Here is an 18068-nt window from a genome sequence, read left to right on the forward strand (position 1 = left end):
ATGGAGGTCTGGATTTGGAGCAACACTCAAAATTAAAGTGGAAAACCACACTACAGGCTGATCCAACTTTGATGTAAGGGAATACCCCCCTGATTTGTACAAAAATGAATGTCAAAATATTGGCATTGGACAAACCATGTACACGATGTCCAATACCACCCAAAGCGGCGTTGATTCGTGCAAAGTATATGGCAAATGCCATATGGCAATTGCCAATTGTAACACCTCAAAAATCCAACAGGGGGCGAGTGCGCTCCACCTGGGTTTTTCATATTGGAAATGCAACCCAAGTCAACATCCAAAAGAAAAATTTTGAAAAAATGATATTTTTTTCAAAAACTTTTTACCCCTTAAAAAAGTGCTTTCTGGGCCTTTTTTCGAATTTCTTTCGCTTTTTTTGTCAATTACACATGTGTAAGACCTGTATGAATATACTTTTGTCCAATTTTGATATCAAATTTTTTTTTTTTTAATTACATGCGCATAAGGCATATGTTTTGTCCATTTGCAATATGATTTCATAGGAAGTCAAAAGTCAAAAGTCAAAAATGTCAAAATTTGGTAAAAAACTTCACACATCCTTAAAAAAGTGCTTTCTGGACCGTTTTTCAAAATTCTTTCAATTTTTATGTCAATTACACATGTATAAGAACTTTATCAACATACTTTAGTCATACTTTATTATCATTTTTTTTTTTTTTTACTAGTGCATAAGGCATATGTTTTCTCCATTTGGAATATGATTTCATAGGAAGTCAAAAGTCAAAGTCAAAAGTAACGATTTTCCTCCGTGCAACTGGTGATCTGAAATGTGCAACTGGTGATCTGAAATGTGCAACTGGTGATCTGAAATGTGCAACTGGTAACCCAAAAAAAAATAATTTGATTCTATGTTTCCTTACTTTTTCAAAGTCACTGTGCATTTGCAATATGTTTTTTCACTATAGAATCATATTGCAAATGCACATGCAACTGGTCATCCCCCCCCAAAAAAATTAGATTTTTTTTATGTTTCCTTACTTTTTCAAAGTCACTGTGCATTTGCAATATGTTTTTTCACTATAGAATCATATTGCAAATGCACATGCAACTGGTCATCCCCCCAAAAAAAATTTAGATTTTTTTTGTTTATGTTTCCTTACTTTTTCAAAGTCACTGTGCATTTGCAATATGTTTTTTCACTATAGAATCATATTGCAAATGCACGTGCAACTGGTCACCCAAAAATAAAAATTTTGGATTTTTTTTGTTTATGTTTCCTTACTTTTTCAAAGTCACTGTGCATTTGCAATATGTTTCAATGGGCAGGTACCATCACGAATTTGTCATGCTCAAAATTTTTTAGATGTATTTTTTTTTGTTTCTTACTTTTTCAAAGTCACTGTGCATTTGCAATATGTTTTTTCACTATAGAATCATATTGCAAATGCACATGCAACTGGTCATCCCCCCCAAAAAAATTTAGATTTTTTTTGTTTATGTTTCCTTACTTTTTCAAAGTCACTGTGCATTTGCAATATGTTTTTTCACTATAGAATCATATTGCAAATGCACGTGCAACTGGTCATCCCCCAAAAAAAATTTTAGATTTTTTTTGTTTATTTTTCCTTACTTTTCCAAAGTCACTGTGCATTTGCAATATGTTTTTTCACTATAGAATCATATTGCAAATGCACATGCAACTGGTCATCCCCCCCAAAAAAATTTAGATTTTTTTTGTTTATGTTTCCTTACTTTTTCAAAGTCACTGTGCATTTGCAATATGTTTTTTCACTATAGAATCATATTGCAAATGCACATGCAACTGGTCATCCCCCCCAAAAAAATTTAGATTTTTTTTGTTTATGTTTCCTTACTTTTTCAAAGTCACTGTGCATTTGCAATATGTTTTTTCACTATAGAATCATATTGCAAATGCACGTGCAACTGGTCATCCCCCCAAAAAAAATTAGATTTTTTTTGTTTATTTTTCCTTACTTTTTCAAAGTCACTGTGCATTTGCAATATGTTTTTTCACTATAGAATCATATTGCAAATGCACATGCAACTGGTCATCCCCCCAAAAAAAATTTAGATTTTTTTTGTTTATGTTTCCTTACTTTTTCAAAGTCACTGTGCATTTGCAATATGTTTTTTCACTATAGAATCATATTGCAAATGCACATGCAACTGGTCATCCCCCCCAAAAAATTTTAGATTTTTTTTGTTTATGTTTCCTTACTTTTTCAAAGTCACTGTGCATTTGCAATATGTTTTTTCACTATAGAATCATATTGCAAATGCACATGCAACTGGTCATCCCCCCCAAAAAAATTTAGATTTTTTTTGTTTATGTTTCCTTACTTTTTCAAAGTCACTGTGCATTTGCAATATGTTTTTTCACTATAGAATCATATTGCAAATGCACGTGCAACTGGTCACCCAAAAATAAAAATTTTGGATTTTTTTTGTTTATGTTTCCTTACTTTTTCAAAGTCACTGTGCATTTGCAATATGTTTCAATGGGCAGGTACCATCACGAATTTGTCATGCTCAAAATTTTTTAGATGTATTTTTTTTTGTTTCTTACTTTTTCAAAGTCACTGTGCATTTGCAATATGTTTTAAAGGGCAGGTACCATCACGAATTTGTCATGCTATAAAAATCTTGCAGGAATGTGAAATTGACTGGCCCGATGAACTCGGGATGGCTTTGCAGTGATTCTGGGTCATCTCAATCGCTCGTTTGGGTTGATTTCAGAATGTCGCTTTTGGTGATGTTTTTTCACTATAGGATCATATTGCAAATGTACAAGAGTCAAGTGGACAAGAGTCCATCAGTCAATTAGATATCATTCTGACCACCAAACTGATACAAACTGACACCAAACCCACTTTTTCCAACTGGTTTAGTAGCCAACTATTACATACTTCAGAGCTGGCCCAAAATTCACAACCCCTTCGGTTCAAACCATAAAAAAACCATAAAACACGTAGTTACGTTCTAGCTGCGGGTCCATTTCTTATGTTATGTGTTGGCCTAGCTGAGGCGACCCCGAATCCCAAGTTTCGGCTCGATAGGTCATTTGGTGTCCGAGAAAAACCCTAATTGGTGCTGAAAATCCACTATTTTCCATGACTTGCTACGGGGTCCTTGAATGAGCTATTGGACAGAAACGTTGGGGTCTGTCTATATGGGCCGAGACGTTTGCAATGCACCTAGTCTTGCGACTCTGGGACATTTCTAAATGTCGTCATTTTCGTGATGCAAAAATGAATTGAAGTTATTTCAAATGTACGAGGCTGTTTCTCGGTCCGAGAACCTTCTAGAGCCACGTAACTCACCACGCACCATCTACGGGAGGTCTAGAACAGGTTTCTAAAGTTTCGGAACTCTAGGTCCGACGGTTCTTTTTGAGCTCCAACAAAGCTAACTATTGGAGCCACTGTCTGTCTCTACGCACCCCAATACGTCCCTCCTTCCAAGTTGTGTTTTAGTGTGATTTTTTTTTCCTTTGAATTTTTTTGGGAAAAATGACTGATTTACAGTTCATGGGGGTTGCCTAATCACACATATGAAGTTTTGGAAAGATCAGACTTTTTTAACCCTTCGAAACAGCCCCTAAGACACCAATTATGGCACTTCCGGTTGGCACAGGAAGTTATAAATCAACACATATCCTCATTGGGGTATGCTGTTACAGAATCCTGAGTTTTAAGTCCTTACGTTAAGAATTGACTGATCTACACAGGGTTGAATGCACTATGTCTATCAAACTGCATGCAGTGTATGGGTAAACACTTTTAGGGGCATTTTAACCACTTCCGGTTGGTCCAGGAAGCTTAGAATCAACACAGGTAGACCTCATAGTGGCCTGATGGACTGGTACCGAAGACAGGTTCATACGGCATTCATAACCCACATAGGCCTCAGGTTGAAATTAGGGGTGCAGGCAATGTATTCCTATGGGGAGAGATGACACTGTAATCTGTGAGATCAAAAAACACTGTTTTACTGTTAAGGGTTAATGCCACACGGTCAAGGTTAGGCTTGTTCAGATCGGGAGGACCTTAGGAACATTCATGTGGTGCAATTTTTCTTCTCACTCTAACGGTTCTCTCACTGTCACCCAAAAGCAAATGACATTGTGGTGCAGGCTTCATTTTGGGCCTACTATTCTAATGCTCGCTGCGCCTAGACCGAGCGAGCTACGGTCAAGCGGGATATCTCGCTGAACTCGGTACGGCCTAGGGATTATGGTAATGCCATTTCCTGCTCTCTGTGTCTTTAAGCACCGCACTTTATCACTCCATCCTTCCTGTGTGTGTGTGAGGGAGCTTTTCTTTGACATCTGTTGGGATTAATGACTGATTTACAGTTCAGAAGGGTTACCTAGTCACACATATGAAGTTTTGGAGAGATGTGACTTTTTTAACCATTCGAAACAGAGAGTGTGACCCAATTAAAGGCACTTCCGGTTGGCACAGGAAGCTATAAGTAAACACATGTCTTGATTTACATAGCCACTTACAGAATCCCGAGTTTTAAGTCTTTACGTTAAGAATTGACTGATCTACACAGGGTTGAATGCACTATGTCTATCAAACTGCAGGCAGTGTATGGGTAAACACTTTTAGGGGCATTTTAACCACTTCCGGTTGCTCCAGGAAGCTTAGATTCGACACAGGTAGATCTCATAGTGGCCTGATGGACTGGTACCGAAGACAGGTTCATACGGCATTCATAACCCATATAGGCTTCAGGTTGAATTTTGTGGTGCAGGCAATGTATTCCTATGGGGAGAGATGTCACTGTAATCTGTGAGATCAAAAAACCCTGTTTTACTGTGAAGGGTTAATGCCACACGGTCAAGGTTAGGCTTGTTCAGATCGGGAGGACCTTAGGAACATTCATGTGGTGGAATTGTGCTTCTCACCCTAACGGTTCTCTCACTGCCACCCAAAATCAAATGACATTGTGGTGCAGGCTTCATTTTGGGCCTTCTTTTTTTCAAGTTTGCTGCACTCAGAACGAGCTACGGTCAAGCGGGGCGTCTCCTTGAACTCGGCACAGTCTGGAGACTATGGTGATGCCATTTTTTGTGTTGATTTCAGAATGCCATTTTGGTGATGGTCCCTCTCCGTTTAAACATATTGCAAATGTACAAAAGTCAACTAGCAAGTCAGTGTCCATCAGTCAATTAGATGTCATTATGACACCAAATGGATATCAATTGACACCAAACCCACTTTTTCCTACTCATTTAGTAGCCAACTATCACATATGTCAGAGCAGTCCCATAATTCACAGCGCCTTCGGTTTAAAACATAATAAAAAGGTAAAACACATAGTTACGTTCTAGCTGCGGGTCCAGTTCGGACATTATGTGAAGGCCTATGTGAGGCGACCCCGAATCCCGAGTTTCGGCTCGATAGGTCATTTGGTGTCCGAGAAAAACCCTAATTGGTGCTGAAAATCCACTTTTTTCCATGCCTTGCTACGGGGTCCTTGAACGAGCTATCGGACAGGCACGTCGGGGTCCGTCTCTATGGGCCGAGCCGGTTTCAATGCACCTAGCCTTGCGTCTCTGAGACTTTTCTAAACGTCGTCATTTTCGTAATGGTCAAAATGAATTGAAGGTATTGCAAATGTACGAGGCTGTTTCTCGGTCCGAGAACCGTCTAGAGCCACGTAACTCACCACGCACCATCAACCGGAGGTCTAGAACAGGTTTCTAAAGTTTCGGAACTCTAGGTCTGACGGTTCTTTTTTAGCTCCAACAAAGCTAACTATTGCAGCCACTGTCTGTCTCTACGCACCCCAATACGTCCCTCCATCCAAGGTGTGTTTTAGTGTGATTTTTTTTTCCTTTGATTTTTTTGGGGAAAAATGACTGATTTACAGTTCATGGGGGTTGCCTAATCACACATATGAAGTTTTGGAAAGATCAGACTTTTTTAACCCCTCGAAACAGCCCCTGAGACACCAGTTATGGCACTTCCGGTTGGCACAGGAAGCTATAAATCAACACATATCCCCATTGGGGTATGCTGTTACAGAATCCTGAGTTTTAAGTCCTTACGTTAAGAACTGACTGATTTACACAGGGTTGAATGCACTATGTCTGTCAAACTGCAGGCAGGGTATGGGTAAACACTTTTAGGGGCATTTTAACCACTTCCGGTTGGTCCAGGAAGCTCAGAATCAACACAGGTAGACCTCATAGTGGCCTGATGGACTGGTACCGAAGACAGGTTCATACGGCATTCATAACCCATATAGACTTCAGGTTGAAATTAGGGGTGCAGGCAATGTATTCCTATGGGGAGAGATGACACTGTAATCTGTGAGATCAAAAAACACTGTTTTACTCTTAAGGGTTAATGCCACACGGTCAAGGTTAGGCTTGTACAGATCGGGAGGACCTTAGGAACATTCATGTGGTGGAATTTTTCTTCTCACCCTAACGGTTCTCTCACTGTCACTCAAAAGCAAATGACATTGTGGGGCAGGCTTCATTTTGGGCCTACTTTTCTAATGGTCGTTGCGCTTAGACCGAGCGAGCTACGGTCAAGCGGGATAGCTCGTTGAACTCAGCACAGTCTGGAGACTATGGTGATGCCATTTTTTGTGTTGATTTCAGAATGCCATTTTGGTGATGGTCCCTCTCCGTTTAAACATATTGCAAATGCACAAAAGTCAACTAGCAAGTCAGTGTCCATCAGTCAATTAGATGTCATTATGACACCAAACCCACTTTTTACTACTCATTTAGAAGCCAACTATCACATATGTCAGAGCAGTCCCATAATTCACAGCGCCTTTAGTTTAAAACATAATAAAAAGGTAAAACACATAGTTACGTTCTAGCTGCGGGTCCAGTTCGGACATTATGTGAAGTCCTATGTGAGGCGACCCCGAATCCCGAGTTTCGGCTCGATAGGTCATTTGGTGTCCGAGAAAAACCCTAATTGGTGCTGAAAATCCACTTTTTTCCATGCCTTGCTACGGGGTCCTTGAACGAGCTATCGGACAGAAACGTTGGGGTCTGTCTCTATGGGCCGAGCCGGTTTCAATGCACCTAGCCTTGCGTCTCTGAGACTTTTCTAAACGTCGTCATTTTCGTAATGGTCAAAATGAATTGAAGGTATTGCAAATGTACGAGGCTGTTTCTCGGTCCGAGAACCGTCTAGAGCCACGTAACTCACCACGCACCATCGACCGGAGGTCTAGAACAGGTTTCTAAAGTTTCGGAACTCTAGGTCTGACGGTTCTTTTTTAGCTCGAACAAAGCTAACTATTGCAGCCACTGTCTGTCTCTACGCACCCCAATACGTCCCTCCATTCAAGTTGTGTTTTAGTGTGATTTTTTTTTCCTTTGAATTTTTTGGGGAAAAATGACTGATTTACAGTTCATGGGGGTTGCCTAATCACATATATGAAGTTTTGGACAGATCAGACTTTTTTAACCCTTTGAAACAGCCCCTGAGACACCAATTATGGCACTTCCGGTTGGCACAGGAAGCTATAAATCACCACATATCCTCATTGGGGTATGCTGTTACAGAATCCTGAGTTTTAAGTCTTTACATTAACAACTGAGTTATTTACGGAGGGTTTAGTATGTGTGTGTTATTTCAGAAAATCATAGAAAATCACAGAAATCTCGCAGAGCTCCGCAGCACACTTTAAAAAGATTCGTATGAACACCCTGCAACTGGATCTGTAACCGTTGAAAAAAAAAAACGCCTATTTGTGACCATTGCCAAGTTGTCATTGTTCCGTTTCTCTTAAATGACGATAGATAAATGGCTGGTTCTTTTTTTATTGACACCGGAGGCTCCTTGACATTGACCTGAAGTGGAAAAATAATTTCTCTATTTCCATTTAGGACCTTTAATCCCAGAAAAACGGCCATAACTCAAAAACCGTCGAGGCCTAGACGCCATCTTGTTCGGGGCCAACTGCCCATTATGCCAAACCTACGCTCACCAAGTTTCGGCTTCGAAATATTTTCCGTTTTCGAGATAAGGCCCCGTCGTGATTCGTGATGTTTTGCCAAATTGCCATATGATTCCGTATGCCCTCTTGTGGGAAATTCCGGGATAGCGGAAAAACGCTCAAAAACTTGTTTATTTTATAAAACGGAAACCGAATGTCCGACAAAGTTCATTTGATGACTTCCCGGTAGGTCTGGCCCTACCGCACGGCCCGACGCCGACCGCGAATTTTACAAACGATTTCGGACGTCTAGTAAGGGACCGTACATTTGCAATATGGACTTTCTCACTGATCATACACGAAATGCCGAAATGTTCCCTTAAGGTATGTAATGTCCTTAAAACAAGTCAAAATGAGGCGCAGTAGTGTGTGTGGCCTCCACGTGCCTGTATGACCTCCCTACAACACCTGGGCATGCTCCTGATGAGGTGGCGGATGGTCTCCTGAGGGATCTCCTCCCAGACCTGGACTAAAGCATCCGCCAACTCCTGGACAGTCAGTGGTGGTCTGTTGGTGGATGGAGCGAGACATGATGTCCCAGATGTGCTCAATTGGATTCAGGTCTGGGGAACGGGCGGGCCAGTCTATAGCATCAATGCCTTCCTCTTGCAGGAACTGCTGACACACTCCAGCCACATGAGGTCTAGCATTGTCTTGCATTAGGAGGAACCCAGGGCCAACCACACCAGCATATGGTCTCACAAGGGGTCTGAGGATCTCATCTCGGTACCTAATGGCAGTCAGGCTACCTCTGGCAAGCACATGGAGGGCTGTGCGGCCCCCCAAAGAAATGCCACCCCACACCATGACTGACCCACCGCCAAACCGGTCATGCTGGAGGATGTTGCAGGCAACAGAACGTTCTCCACGGCGTCTCCAGACTGTCACGTCTGTCACGTGCTCAGTGTGAACCTGCTTTCATATGTGAAGAGCACAGCGCGCCAGTGGCGAATTTGCCAATCTTGGTGTTCTCTGGCAAATGCCAAACGTCCTGCACGGTGTTGGGCTGTAAGCACAACCTCCACCTGTGGACGTCGGGCCCTCATTACCACCCTCATGGAGTCTGTTTCTGACCGTTTGAGCAGACACATGCACATTTGTGGCCTGCTGGAGGTCATTTTGCAGAGGTAGCGGTTCTGCTGCTGGGTTGTTGCCCTCCTACGGCCTCCTCCACGTCTCCTGATGTACTGGCCTGTCTCCTGGTAGCGCCTCCATGCTCTGGACACTACGCTGACAGACACAGCAAACCTTCTTGCCACATCTCGCATTGATGTGCCATCCTGGATGAGCTGCATTATCTGAGCCACTTGTGTGGGTTGTAGACTCCGTCTCATGCTACCACTAGAGTGAAAGCACCGCCAGCATTCAAAAGTGACCAAAACATCAGCCAGGAAGCATAGGAACTGACAAGTGGTCTGTGGTCCCCACCTGCAGAACCACTCCTTTGTTGGGGGTGTCTTGCTAAATGCCTATAATTTTCACCTGTTGTCTATTCCCTTTGCACAATAGCATGTGAAATTTATTGTCAATCAGTGTTGCTTCCTAACAGTTTGATTTCACAGAAGTGTGATTGACTTGGATTTACATTGTGTTGTTTAAGTGTTCCCTTAATTTTTTTGAGCAGTGTATAAAACATGCCTTACCTTTGACAAGCTTATTTTGTTGGCACTCCAATATGTCCCATAAACATCACAATTGGTGCTTTTGTTCGATTCATTCCGTCCATATATATAAAAATGTCCATATATTTGGAGCGTTTGACTGAAAAAAAATTGCTTCCAAATTGCGCAACATCACTAAACAATATTTCAAATGTTGCCTGTAAACTTTGCCAAAACATTTCAAACAACTTTTGTAATACAACTTTAGGTGTTTTTAAACATTAATAATCGATCAAATTGAAGACGGGTCTATCTGTGTTCAATACAGGAAGACAACAAACCTAGCTACTTTTCAAGTCTTGCGCAACTCTCAACAGTGTTACGCAGTTCCTAGATGGCCATACTTCTTCATTGCACAAAGGAATAACCTCAACCAAATTTCAAAGACTGGTGACATCCAGTGGAAGCGGTAGGAACTGAAAACATGTTCCTAAGAAATATCGTTTCCCAATGACAACTCAATGAACAGACAGAGACCTAAAAAAAAAAAATCTGAACGGTTAGTCCTCAGGGTTTTGCCTGATACATAAGTTCTGTTATACTCACAGATATGATTCAAACCAGTTTTAGAAACATTGGAGTGTTTTCTATCCAAATCTACTAATAACATGCATATTTTATATTCTTGGCATGAGTAGCAGGAAGTTGAAATTGGGTACGCTATTTATCCAAAAGTGAAAATGCTGCCCCCAATACCTTAAGAAGTTAAAAATGTGTCGCAATCCACTACCTTATGTCTGAAACCCAGGCTTCCAGGGAGGGCAATTTTAGGGATTCACATGTTTCGAAAGTTACAGCTGTGTATTGTCCGCATAGCAGTGAAAGTTAAAATTATGCTTCCGAATGACATCTCCAAAAGTTAAAATAGTGTAAACAATAGTGGTCCTAAAACAGAACCTTGAGGAACACCGGAATTTACAGTTGTCAAAAGACAAACCATCCACAGAGACAAGCTGATATCTTTCCGACAGATAACATCTAAACCAGGCCAGAACTTATCTGTCTAGACCAATTTGGGTTTCCAATCTCTCCAAAAGAATGTGGCCTCCAGTAGAAAGCAGCACTAAGGCACAAGGACAGATGAAGAGCCTTGGTCTGACTCCATTAACCTCTAGTGACACCCCATCCCGTGAACGGGACCGTTGTCATCATCTGACACTAATTAGCATAATGCAACGGACATAAATATTACTAGAAAATATTCCTATTCATGAAAATCACAAGTGAAATATATTGAGACACATCTTAGCCTTTTGTTAATCACCCTGTCATCTCAGATTTTCTAAATATGCTTTACAGCCAAAGCTAGACAAGCATTTGTGTAAGTTTATCGATAGCCTAGCATAGCATTTTGTCCAGCTAGCAGCAGGTAACTTGGTCACGGAAATCAGAAAAGCAATCAAATTAAATTGTTTACCTTTGATGAGCTTCGGATGTTTTCACTCATGAAACTCCCAGTTAGATAGCAAATGTTCCTTTTTTCCCAAAATATTATTTTTGTAGGCGAAATAGCTCCGTTTGTTCTTCACGGCTGAGAAATGGCCCGGAAATTGCAGTCACGAAAACGTCGAAAAATATTCCAAATTAGCTCCATAATTTCGACAGAAACATGGCAAACGTTGTTTATAATCAATCTTCAAGGTGTTTTTCAAATATCTATTCGATAATATATCCATCGAGACAATTCGTTTTTCAGTAGGACCGATTGGAGTAATGGCTACCTCTGTATTTTACGCGAGAATCTCTCTGGGAGCATCAGGTGACCACTTGCGCAATGTAGCTGCGTACGGGTATTCTTCAACATATATGCGTATAACTACGTCACAATGCTGTAGACACCTTCAGGAATACGGAGAAAGAGTAATTTGGTTGATAGCCCATTCACTGCTCAATAGGGACACATTGGAACACAGCGCTTTCAAAACATGGGGCACTTCCGGATTGGATTTTTCTCAGGCTTTCGCCTGCAACATCAGTTCTGTTATACTCACAGACAATATTTTTACAGTTTTGGAACATGTAGAGGGTTTTCTATCCTAAGCTGTCAATTACATGCATATTCTAGCATCTTGTCCTGACAAAATATCCCGTTTTCTATGGGAACGTTATTTTTCCAAAAATGAAAATACTGCCCCCTAGTCACAATTAAAACAATATTTCCCATAGACTTAAGGGTCCTGCTTTAAATGACGTGCAGCTTATGAAGCCTTCATAAAGCCTTCATTAGCACTACATAAATGTGTGACAAATACAATCAAGAGCATTATTGAATACTATTTAATATTATGCATTATAAATGAATTTCTATAAGCATATAATTTTCTTGCATTTTCCTTCCTTCAGTGATCGACTACTGTTCGTTTGGGAATCACAGCTGTCAGCATGAATGTGTGGATGTACTCAATGGCTATTTCTGCCGCTGTGCTGAGGGATACACGCTCCAAGAGGATGGAAAGACCTGCCAGAGTAAGTTTCCACACACTTTAAAGGGCCAATGCAGCTGCTTTTATCTCAATATCAAATCATTTCTGGGTAACAATTAAGTACAGTTCCTTACTGTGATTGTTTTCAATTAAAATGGTTAAAAAATAAACAGCAAAGAGCAATTTCTCAAGTAAGTATTTTGCTAGGACTGTTTGGGAGTGGTCTGAGTGGGGAAAGGAAAAATGAAAACTAGCTGTTATTGGCAGAGGTTTGGAACTCTCTTATTTATCTATTAGATAATTTACTGCCAGGTGATGTCAACAGGCAGGTCAAACCTCTATCCAACTAAAAGGGCATTATCATCAATTTCACAGTATTATTCCAACCTCATATTGTGGAAATATATATAAATCATAGAAAAATCACATTTTTGACTGCACTGGGCCTTTAAGAGGCTTGAATCTTTATAAAGCCAGGAGCACGCTTCAGCTATTGAACCCAAATATTGAAGTCTATGTAAGTCTATGTATTTTTATTTTTGTACATTAGTCTACACATAGCCATTTGGGTGTACAACTGTTTTATTTTACATGGAAAAATACTCTAAATTGGATGTTCGTAAAAAGTGGTGACCATTATCTGTGTGTACTGTTAATCTAATGAACGAACAATAGATTAATAAACACTAACTTAATAAGTGGTATGACCTACAGTAGTTACTCCTCTACTTAAAAACAAACAAACAAAAAAAGCTATCCAACTAAGCCTTTGTTATCCAATTCACTTTCACTGAGTTTTCTAACTTAATAAAATACACTGGACTCAACTGGATATGGTCACTTGCCTAGAAAATCTCAATATAAATCTGCTCTTTGACAGATAGTTCCCATGAAGTGAAACCTTATATTTCCCCAGGCCACATCCATGGATGACTATACCGCCAAACATAATATCAAAGCCTTATTAATTTATTCATTCATCATCATACATGTGCCAAAAAAAGTATGTTGGTTATTTCTCCAATTGGTACATCACATGCATGCATGCATACGTGCATAAATGTTTGCGAGTATCTCCTGGTAAAGCTTACTTGCCATATCAATATTTTTGTACTGTTTTGTTATTTATTTGTGCCAGACGTGTCTACAATTACAGTGGCTTGCGAAAGTATGCACCCCCGTGTCATTTTTCCTATTTTGTTACCTTACAACACAACATGCCTACCACTTTGAAAATGCTAAATATTTTTTAATTATTTTTATTATAAGACAAAAAAACTGAACTTAAGCGTGCAATACTTTGTAGAGCCACCTTTTGCTGCAATTACAGCAGCAGGTCTCTTGGGGTATGTCTCAATAACCTTGGCACATCTAGCCACTGGGATCATTGCCCCTTCAAAACTTCTCCAGCTCCTTCAAGTTGAATGGGTTCCGCTGGTGTACAGCAATCTTTAAGTAATACCACAGATTCTCAATTGGATTGATGTCTGGGCTTTGACTAGGCTATTCCAAGACATTTAAATGTTTCCCCTTAAACCACTCAAGTGTTGCTTTAGCAGTATGCTTAGGGTCTGTCACGATCGTCGTAATGAGCGGACTGAGGCGCAGCGTGAGTAAAGTTCCACATATTTTTAATCTCCGTGAAACAAACAACTAAACGTGAAGTCATGACGTGCACACAGGCAGCTAAACATAAACAATATCCCACAAATAGCTATATGAAAAATGGCTACTTAAATGTGGTCCCCAATTAGAGGCAATGATTACCAGCTGCCTCTAATTGGGAACCATACGAAACACCAACATAGAAAATGTCAACTAGAAGACCCCCTAGTCACGCCCTGACCTACTACACCATAGAGAAACAAGAGCTCTCTATGGTGAGGGCGTGACAGGGTCATCGTCCTGCTGGAAGGTTAACTTCTGTCCCAGTCTCAAATCTCCGGAAGACTGAAACAGGTTTCCCTCAAGAATATCCCTGTATTTAGTGCCATCCATCATGCCTTCAATTCTGACCAGTTTCCCAGTCACTGCTGACAAAAAACATCCCCACATGCATCATGCTGATGCTGCCACCACCATGCTTCACTGTGGGGATGAATATCTCGGGGTGATGAGAGGTGTTGGGTTTGTGCCAGATGTAATGTTTTTCTTGATGGCCAAAAAGCTCAATTTTAGTCTCATCTGACCAGAGTACCTTCTTCCATATTTTTGGGGAGTCTTCAACATGCCTTTTGGCGAACACCAAATGTGTCTGCTTATTTTCTTCATTAGACAATGGCTTTTTTAGCCACTCTTCCGTAAAGCCCAGCTCTGTGGAGTGTACGGCTTAAAGTGGTCCTATGGACAGATACTTCAATCTCCGCTGTGGAGCTTTGCAGCTCCTTCAGGGTTATCTTTGGTCTCTTTGTTGCCTCTCTCTAGATTAATGCCCTCCTTGCCTGATCCCCGAGTTTTGGTGGGTGGCCCTCTCTTGGCAGGTCTGTTGTGGTGCCATATTCTTCCCATTTTTTAATAATGGATTTAATGGTGCTCCGTGGGATGTTCAAAGTTTCTGATATTTTTTTATTACCCAACCCTGATCTGTACTTCTCCACAACTTTGTCCCTGACCTGTTTGGAGAGCTCCTTGGTCTTCATGGTGCCCCTTGCATAGTGGTGTTGCAGACTCTGGAGCCTTTCAGAACAGGGGTATATATACTGAGATGATATGACAGATCATGTGACACTTAGATTGCACACATGTGGACTTTATTTAACTAATTACGTGACTTCTGGGGGTAATTGGTTTCACCAGATCTTATTCAGGGGCTTCATAGCAAGGGGGTGTACACATTTGCACGCACCACTTTTCCGATTAGTTATTATTTCGAATTTTTTTAAACAAGTATTTTTTTTTTCATTTCACTTCACCAATTTGGACTATTTTGTGTATGTCAATTACATGAAATCCAAACAAAATCGATTTAAACTACAGGTTGTCATGCAACAAAATAGGAAAATCACCAAGGGGAATGAATACTTTTGCATCATTGGTATTACCAGGTCGCAGTTGTAAATGATAAATACAATAACTCAAATGGTAAACAGTCAGAAAGTACATTAGACTGACTGCCGGAATATTTTTCTCAGCTGATCCTCAAATCTGCATAACGTTCAAGATGGTTAGAATGATCAGTAGTAAGCTGGACTGCCAGGATGAAGTAAATGGGTATCACTTCACCTAAGGTGCACACGCGTAATAAATTAATATTAGTTATAAGCATGTATGAGTTCATACTGTTTTACAGTCAACACATGATATATCCTGTCTTTGGCAATTTTTCAACACAACTCAAAAGATTTTACCTCAGGATCATTATGGAATGATAAGACATTTTAAGACTGTCATAAATCCTTACTGCATGATAATGCATAATGTGTGTGGACCTTAATGAACTGTATTCTGTACATGAAACCACAGCCATGCCATAATCAGTGTCTCTGTTTTTTATGAAACACAGTGATGGACCTGTGTGATGAGGGTAAGCATGACTGTGAGCAGATCTGTATCGCCTCGCCAGGCGTCTTCACCTGCAACTGCAACGCTGGCTACACTCTCAACAATGACAAGAAGACCTGTACAAGTTAGTGAGGCCAAACAGTAGAATGTATTTAGCTGGGAGCAGATTTATCCAACAGCATATTTAAGGTGGCTGCTTGTTAAGGTTTGCGGTGATCATTGTGAGCACAACAAATCTACATACTGTTCCATATTGGTCAAGCCCGAGACCCGCCTTTAAAATATGAATAGTGAAAATCTGTTCTAAAATGTCAATCAATCAAAATGATATTTAACGATTAACTTTGACTATATATCCATAACACATTCATTACACATCTATAAGTGTTTAATTAACATTTTAGAACATGTCCCAACCACATTATTAAAGATTAATGAAAAATATCCATAGCATATCTATAGCGCATTCATATCATGCTATGCAAGAGTTCATATTTAGGCATCTTAATAGATGCATTGTTACAATGACAGAGTAGTGTCATCATTATGACTGTTCTGAAAAGTGTGCTTCTGCCATACCATTGTTATCGTGTATGCCAAAAGGCCAAATCTAATTTTGAAAATGTTGAAGATTATGCTTATTTATACAACGGGTGTTTTGGAATTCCCATTGTTAGACCTAATGTTATAATCTAGAGCAGCAGGTAGCCTAGCGGTTAGAGTGTTGGGCCAGTAGCCAAAAGGTTGCTGGTTTGAATACCTGAGCCGTCAAGGTTAAAAATCTGTTGCGGTGTTGCCAATTTAGCAACTTAGTTGCTATATTTAGTGAGTTTTCAGACCCCCTCCAGAGACTTTTATGGGTAAAAGACTCTAGCGACAAATTCAAAATGACATCTAGTGACTTCTGGGATAAATCAAGGAGCCAATAGCAGATCTCACTGAAAAATAGTTGGCAACACTGATCTGTTGATGTGTCCTTGAGCAAGGCACTTAACCCTAATTTGCTCCAGTGGCGCCGTACTACTACGGCTGACCCTGTAAGACAACACATTTCACTAGACCTATCTGGTGTATGTGATAATAAAACATCTGTTTATCATGCCAATGATACACTAAATACCATCCACATGGCGAGTACATTCAGAAAAAGTGCCATCATTTACATTGTTACCAAGCAAGCACTACTCCTACTACTACTTTTACAGACCCACTGCCCAGCCATGCAATTTATAAACTTAATCACCACTGTAAAAAGCATCTAGACATTATAATTTGCAACATCAATTTTGAAATTCGATCTCCACTGTGTCCCATAGTAATAAACGGAACGAGACCAATGATTTCTAAACTAAATACACTAGATGACTGATAGGGGGCACTGTGTCCCATAGTAGGGAGTCGGAACGAGACCAATCATTTATAAACTATATACACTAGATGACTGATAGGCGCTGTGTTGAAGCCACAGTGTCTCCATCTTGGCATCCCCTTACCATTTTCCATTTTTTGGAGAAGCTTTAGAAATGCATTTATTAATGTCTACATTAGTTTTTGCCATATGAGGGCGATTCGTGCAAGTTGGTGGAAGAACACGGGAGTTCTTATAGAACGCCAGCAAAAAAAGCCTCTATTTACATGTTGCTTATGAGTGCATTGCACACTACTTTTGGATTATGATTGGATTTTAAGGCTCGTATGATTGTCCTGCTTAATAATAAACTTCAACCAGTACAATGGCTATTTGGCTAGCTTTTTTGATACAGCCTATGTCAATGAGCGTTAGCATTCCAACTAACAACTGCTGCATTCCAGATAGTTATTTTGTAAAGAGCACAACCAAATATGCTGTTCAAGCATTTTAGAAGTAATAAAATGTAAATCTAGACTATGTTGAATGGGCGCAGATGGCGCTGGTTTTCTTACTGCAGCCAAGAGTCTCGCGCATCTGTGTGTGACGTCAGTGTGTCGTGTACTGGAAAAGGTTGTATTAATATCAAATCAAATCAAATTTATTTATTCTTACATCAGCTGATATATCAAAGTGCTGTACAGAAACCCAGCCTAAAACCCCAAACAGCAAGCAATGCAGGTGAAGAGGCACGGTGGCTAGGAAAAACTCCCTAGAAAGGGCAAAACCTAGGAAGAAACCTAGAAAGGAACCAGGCTATGAGGGGTGGCCAGTCCTCTTCTGGCTGTGCCAGCTGGAGATTATAACAGAACATGGCCAAGATGTTCATATGTTCTTAAATGACCAGCATGGTCAAATAATAATAACCACAGTAGTTGTCGAGGGTGCAGCAAGTCAGGAGTAAATGTCAGTTGGCTTTTCATAGCCGATCATTGGCTTTTCATAGCCGATCATTAAGAGTATCTCTAACTCTCCTGCTGTCTCTAGAGAGTTGAAAACAGCAGGTCTAGGATGGGTAGCACATCCGGTGAACAGGTCAGGGTTCCATAGCCGCAGGCAGAACAGTTGAAACTGGAGCAGCAGCACGGCCAGGTG

The 18068-nt window shown here is 40.4% G+C and overlaps 1 protein-coding gene across 3 annotated transcripts in view; it reads left to right on the plus strand.

The window, feature by feature from the left end:
* LOC139413212 (matrilin-4-like) overlaps nt 1–18068 on the plus strand; it is a 65587-nt gene that overhangs the window by 20106 nt on the left and 27413 nt on the right. For 2 of the 3 annotated variants that reach the window (XM_071160328.1, XM_071160329.1), the window contains exons 7-8: nt 11985–12107; nt 15567–15689. In XM_071160328.1, the coding sequence (XP_071016429.1) occupies nt 11985–12107; nt 15567–15689 (246 nt within the window). The remainder of the gene's footprint in view (nt 1–11984; nt 12108–15566; nt 15690–18068) is intronic. The other variant, XM_071160330.1, reaches the window with a different exon arrangement.

The sequence above is a fragment of the Oncorhynchus clarkii genome, chromosome 7, assembly GCF_045791955.1.
Source record: "Oncorhynchus clarkii lewisi isolate Uvic-CL-2024 chromosome 7, UVic_Ocla_1.0, whole genome shotgun sequence".
Taxonomy (NCBI): domain Eukaryota; kingdom Metazoa; phylum Chordata; class Actinopteri; order Salmoniformes; family Salmonidae; genus Oncorhynchus; species Oncorhynchus clarkii.